This window comes from Eimeria acervulina, genomic scaffold (assembly GCF_000499425.1).
Source record: "Eimeria acervulina Houghton genomic scaffold, Eah_scaff1671, whole genome shotgun sequence".
Classification (NCBI taxonomy): Eukaryota; Apicomplexa; class Conoidasida; order Eucoccidiorida; family Eimeriidae; genus Eimeria; species Eimeria acervulina.
This window is the reverse complement of record NW_013549021.1, coordinates 1-5,426: the sequence shown is the minus strand read 5'-3', so window position 1 is coordinate 5,426 and position 5,426 is coordinate 1. Positions and strand designations below refer to the sequence as shown.

The 5,426-nt window shown below is 48.3% G+C and overlaps 1 protein-coding gene across 1 annotated transcript; it reads left to right on the top strand.

Annotated features, from left to right (window-relative positions):
- Positions 1 to 757: 757 nt before the first annotated feature.
- Positions 758 to 4,057, top strand: EAH_00062070 (hypothetical protein, conserved; the record flags this gene model as incomplete). Its single annotated transcript, XM_013393275.1, has 1 exon — positions 758 to 4,057. The coding sequence occupies one exon, from the start codon at positions 758 to 760 to the stop codon at positions 4,055 to 4,057; it is 3,300 nt and encodes a 1,099-aa protein (XP_013248729.1).
- Between the last annotated feature and the right edge of the window lie 1,369 nt (positions 4,058 to 5,426).

Here is a 5,426-nt window from a genome sequence, read left to right as displayed (position 1 = left end):
TAATCTTTATTAGTATTTAACTAAAAATAAATAAAAATATAAATAATAATAATAAAATAAAATGCATTTATACATCTATTAAGCTTTAATACTGCTACAAATACCGCAACTGTAGCTGCTGCTGCTGCTGCTGTCGCTGCTGCTGCTGCTGCTGCTGCAAGACAAGGAGGTATCGATTGTGTCTATAGGGGGTTCTTCTGTAGTTTTTTGTTTGTTTTTTAAATAAATATAAAATAAAATTCTTAGTTTGTTGTTTTATTTATTATTTCTGCTGTTTGCTTCTTCATGTGCTGCTGCAGCAGAAGATGTGGGGCCCGGAAGACACAGCGAAGCAGCAGGAGCGACGGCAGCAGCACCAGTAGCAGCAGCAGCAACTGCAGCAACAGCAGCAGCAGCAGCTGCAGCAAGCAGCAGAAAGCAGCAGCAGCAGGAAGCAAGACACAACAGAATGAGATTTGTATAGTACGAATGTGTATATTGAATATTTTTCTTTCGTTGCTGCAGCAGCAGCAGCAGCAGCAGCAGCAGCAAACCCCGGTACTCCACCGGCCTCCTTGCTGCTTGTTGTGTGTATAATGCTAGCAGCAGATAACACTGCTGCTGCTTCTTTCGTCCTGTGCTTCTCCTTTCGTTGGTTGTGTCTCCCTTTGTAGATTTTGTCTCCTTTGTTTGTTAGGGCCTCAACTACCACCTGCTGCTGCTGCTGCTGCTGCTGCTGCTGCTGCTGCTGCTGCTGGTCCTGCTGCTGCAGCTCAACATGACGGCGCACGTAATCACACACTGCAGCCTGGAGCTGCGGAAGCAGCAGCAACACCAGCAGCACCTGCTGCAGCTAAAACAACACGGGCGGGGGGACACTCTGGAGAGCAGCAGCAGCAGCAGCAGCAGCAGTAGCATTGCCCTTAAGACCCGCAGCACCAGCTACAGCAGCCGCTTCTCTGTTACCTCATCTTCTAACGGGAGCTTCAGCGTTGCAGCACCGGAAGCAGCAGCAGGCGGAGCAGCAGGAGAAGCATCAGAAGCAGCAGCAGCAGCAGCAGCAGCAGCAGCAGCAGCAGCAGCAGCAGCAACAGGGGGCCTGCAGCAGGGCCTCGTGGAGCTTCAGGTCGGTTCCCGCCTTTTCCATTTGACACGGGAGACCGTTGCGAAGTGTCCCCTACTGCAGCAGCAGCTGGAGCAGCAGCAGGAGCTGCTGCAGCAGCAGCAGCAGCAGCAGCTGCAGCAGCAGCAAGAGGGGGAAGGAGGTGTGTTAGCAGCTAAGGAGGCTGCAGGGCCGAGGGCCCCCCGCTTGCTGCTTGATTGTTTGCCTGAGGTTTTTTTTATTGTTTTAAATTATCTTAGGACAGGCGAACTAGATAAAGAGACATTTCTGCTGGCAGCAGCAGCAGCAGGGGGGCCCCACAGCAGCGCAAGCGGAGAGAGATTGCTGCGGAGGGAGTTCAGGCTGCTGCTGCTGCCTTGGCCAGAGCGCTGCATGCGCTGCAGCTGTCTCTTTGATCCCCAGCTGTATAGGCAGCTACCTAACGGGGAGCTGCCTGTACACCCTGCTACTGCTGCAGCGGGGCCCTCTGCTGCAGCTGCAGCAGCAGCAGCAGCAGCAGCACCCGTGTGCTACTTCCACCCAGGCACCCTCTGCTGCAGCAACAGCAGCTGCTGCTCCTTCTTCAGCAACCCCAGAAGCAGCAACAGTGCAGCCGGCGAGGGCACTAACCGCAGCAGCAACCGCAGCAGCAGCAGCAGCAGCAACCGTAGCAGCAGCAGCAGCAGAAGCAGCGGCTGCTGCTGTTGCAGCAATGCTAAGCTAACCTACAGCTGCTGCGGGGCGGAAGAAGGCGCTGTGGGGTGCGCAGCAACAACACACATCAGCAGCAGAAGCAGGACGTGGCAGCAGCAGCAGCCGCAACAGCAACAGCAGCAGCAGCAACAGCAGCAGCAGCAGCTGGAGCTCGAAGGAAGCCAGTGCTGGCGCTCCACGTCCCCTGCTGCTGCTGCGAAGGGACACCTGAAAGGAAGAGGAGACACTGGGGGACGCACTTGGGCAGCAGCAGCACCAGCAGCAGCAACAGCAGCAGCAGCCGCAGCAGCAGCAGCAGCAGCAGCAAAACCAGAAGCAGGAGCAGGGACTCCTTTTGCTGCTGCAGAGGATTTTGTCGAGGGCCCCCCAACAGAAAGGCGACTACGAGCAGCAGATGTCTCTGCTGCAGATGTTGCTGCTGGCAGCAGCATAGCGGAACAGCAGCAGCAGCAAGAGCAGCAGCAGCAGCAAGAGCAACAGCAGCAGCAAGAGCAGCAGCAACAGCAGCAACAGCAGCAGCAGCAGCAGCAGCAGCAGCAAGAGTGCAAGAGAGGTGAGAGTTTTTCGTTTTCTTCTTCTGTCTCTTCTTCTTACTGGCCGTTCCTTGCCGGCTGTTCTTTAGGGGGGCCCCCCTTCATTTGTAGCGGGGGGCCCCCTCTGTACCCTCCAACAGGGGCCCCCCCTTACCCTTTTGCTTCTTATACAGGAGCAGCAGAAGAAGAAGAAGAATATCACCTGCAGCAACAGCAACAGCAACAGCAGCAGCAGGGCTGTGCTGCTGCTGCTGCTGCATTGACAATGCAGCAACGGTGTGCAGCAGAGCAGCAGGATTTCATAGGGTACAGTGGGGGGGCCCCCCTTGAGGGGCCCCCCGGGCGTTGGTGCTGTGCTTTCCCTCAAGGTTTTTCTAGCTGCGACTATCTGCTGCAGCTGCAGCAGCAGCAGCAGCAGCAGCAGCAGCAAATGATGACGATGATGTATTGCCCTTCATGCCCTTACGGTACAGCTAATTGGAGCGCTCTGCTACCTTCTCTGCTGCATCTGCAAACAGGAGGGGGGGGCCCCCAGGGGCCCCTGGGGGGCCCCCCTTGCTTCACTGTAGGGGCCCCCTGTCTTCTCCCGGGTGCCACCGGCTGTTCTTTTGCTGCTAACTTCAGCACTACCAAACAAACACCTTTAGATGAACTCAGCCCCTTCACCTCCCCAGCTTCAGAAAGAAATGAGGGGCCCCCAGAGGGGCCCCCAGCTGAGGGGCCCCCAGAGGGGCCCACAGGTGAGGAGCCCCCTGAGGGGCCCTCAGGGGAGGTTCTTTTAGAGGGTCCTGAAGAAGGGGGCCCCCTAGAAGGGGTCCTTGAGGAGGGGCCCCCAACTGGGGGGCCCCTAGAGGGGCCCCCAGGGGAGGGGGCCCCAGAGGGGCCCCCAGGAGAGGGGCCCCTAGAGGGGCCCCCAGGGGAGGGGCCCCCTGGGGAGGGGCCCCTAGAGGGGGTTCAGTTGGAGGGTATAGTGGAGGATAGTGTGGGGCCCCCAGTTGAGAAGAAGGGTACAGTAGTAGGGGGCCCCTCTTCATCATCTCGTAGGGGCCCCCTTGCTTGTCGTTCTGAGAGCTGTCTGGGGAGGGGGGGCCCCCTGGGGCCCCTCTATTGTAGTGTTGATAGAGGAGAGGGTTTAGTCGGTTGTCTAGGGGATAGCGGTGATATAGAAGATGTTAGGAGGCCCCCTAGGGTGTATATGCACAAAAACGGCGGGGGGCCCCCAGGAGGGGGGGGGGCCCCCAGCGAGCTCGCCTGCTGTAGAGGCGGGCGCTGGCTGCTGCACAAAGAAGCAGCAGCTGCAGCAGCAGCTGCTGCAGCAGCAACAGCAGCAGCAACGCAACGGGGGGCTCCAGGAAGTAAAGAACGGGTTAAGACTGCAAGCAGCAGTCAGGGCCTCCTTGGGGAGGAGACTACGATCCAGCAGCAGCAGCAGCAGCAGCAACAGCCGCAGCAGCAGCAGCAGCAACAGCCAACGCTGCAGAGACAGCAGCAAAACCAGAAGCCCATGCGGGACCAACCGCAGCAGCAGGAGCCGCAGCATGCGCAGCAACAGCAGCAGCAGCAGCAGCAGCAACAGCAGCAGCAGCAGCAGCAGTTGCAGCAGCAGGTGCGATCTCGCGCACGAGTAAACGTGCGTTCCTCTCAAGGGCTGCAGGGCACCCCCTCAGCAAACCCTCTCTTTAAAACCCGAATGTGTCATTTATATAAGAGCGGCCTATGCAGACTGTAAGGGTTTAGGGTTTAGGGTTTAGGGTTTAGGGTTTAGGGTTTAGGGTTTAGGGTTTAGGGTTTAGCGTTTTCTTTGTTGTTTTTTGTTGTTTTTGCTTTTTGTTTGTTGTTTATTGTTGTTGAGCATATTATTACTTCTCTGTCTTCTTTGTTTTTATGTCTATTGTTATTACTTATTATTTATTTATTATTATTTATTATTATTTATTATTATTTATTATTGTTTAATTATTACTATATTCCTTTCTGTTTATTGTTTAGGGTGGATTGTCATTTATTTATTTATTTATTTATTTATTTGTTTGTTTGTTTGTTTATTTGTTTGTTTGTTTATTTGTTTGTTTGTTTATTTGTTTGTTTGTTTATTTGTTTCTTGATTGGTTGCTTATTATTTATTTATTTGTTTTTGTTTGCCCGTTTATTATTTATCTATTGTTTATTTATTTATTTTTGTTTTAACTCCGCTTCGTCTCTTCTTTTTTTATTGTCCTTCTTCTTTTGTTTTATTACTCTCTTTATTTATATTTATATTTATTAATTTATATTTATTTATTTATTTTTGTTTATTAATTTTAATATTTTTTTATCTCCGCCCGATTTCTCTGCCTTTTAAATTAATTTCTTTGCTTCACTTCTTTATTATGTAAATAATATATATATATAATATATATATAATGTATAATATATAATATATATAATACATATATATACGTAATATATATTATATATGTGCACACAAATATATAATTTACTAATAACAACATATATGTATATATGTATATATGTATATTATAAATAAGTAAATATATAATTGTAATATACACACACACATATATATATAATATATAAATATATATAAATATATATGTATATATACACGTATATAAATATATATTATATATGTGCATATATATATTCTATATATAATATATATATATATATATATATTTGTTTTGTGTATTGAAATATATGCAGGGCGTCTCACCGGTGCAAGTTTGCGCATACTTTAAGAGAGTTAAGGTGGACAGCAGAGTTTTATAAAACTTCTCTTTGTTTCTTCTGGGCAGCAGGCTTCTGTAGAGCTGGGGCTGCATGCAGACATGCACACGGGGAAGAAGAAGTTCGGCTCAAGTGTACGTATAATAGCTGTGCTTAGTTATTCAAAATATATATATATATATATGTATATATATATATATGTATATATATTATATTATATTAATTATTATTATTATTAATTATTAATTATTAATTATTAATTATTATTAAGTACTACTATTATTAATTATTATTAATTAATATTATTATTAATTATGATTAATATATAATATTATTGTTGTTAGTATTAATTATTATTAATTATTAATTAT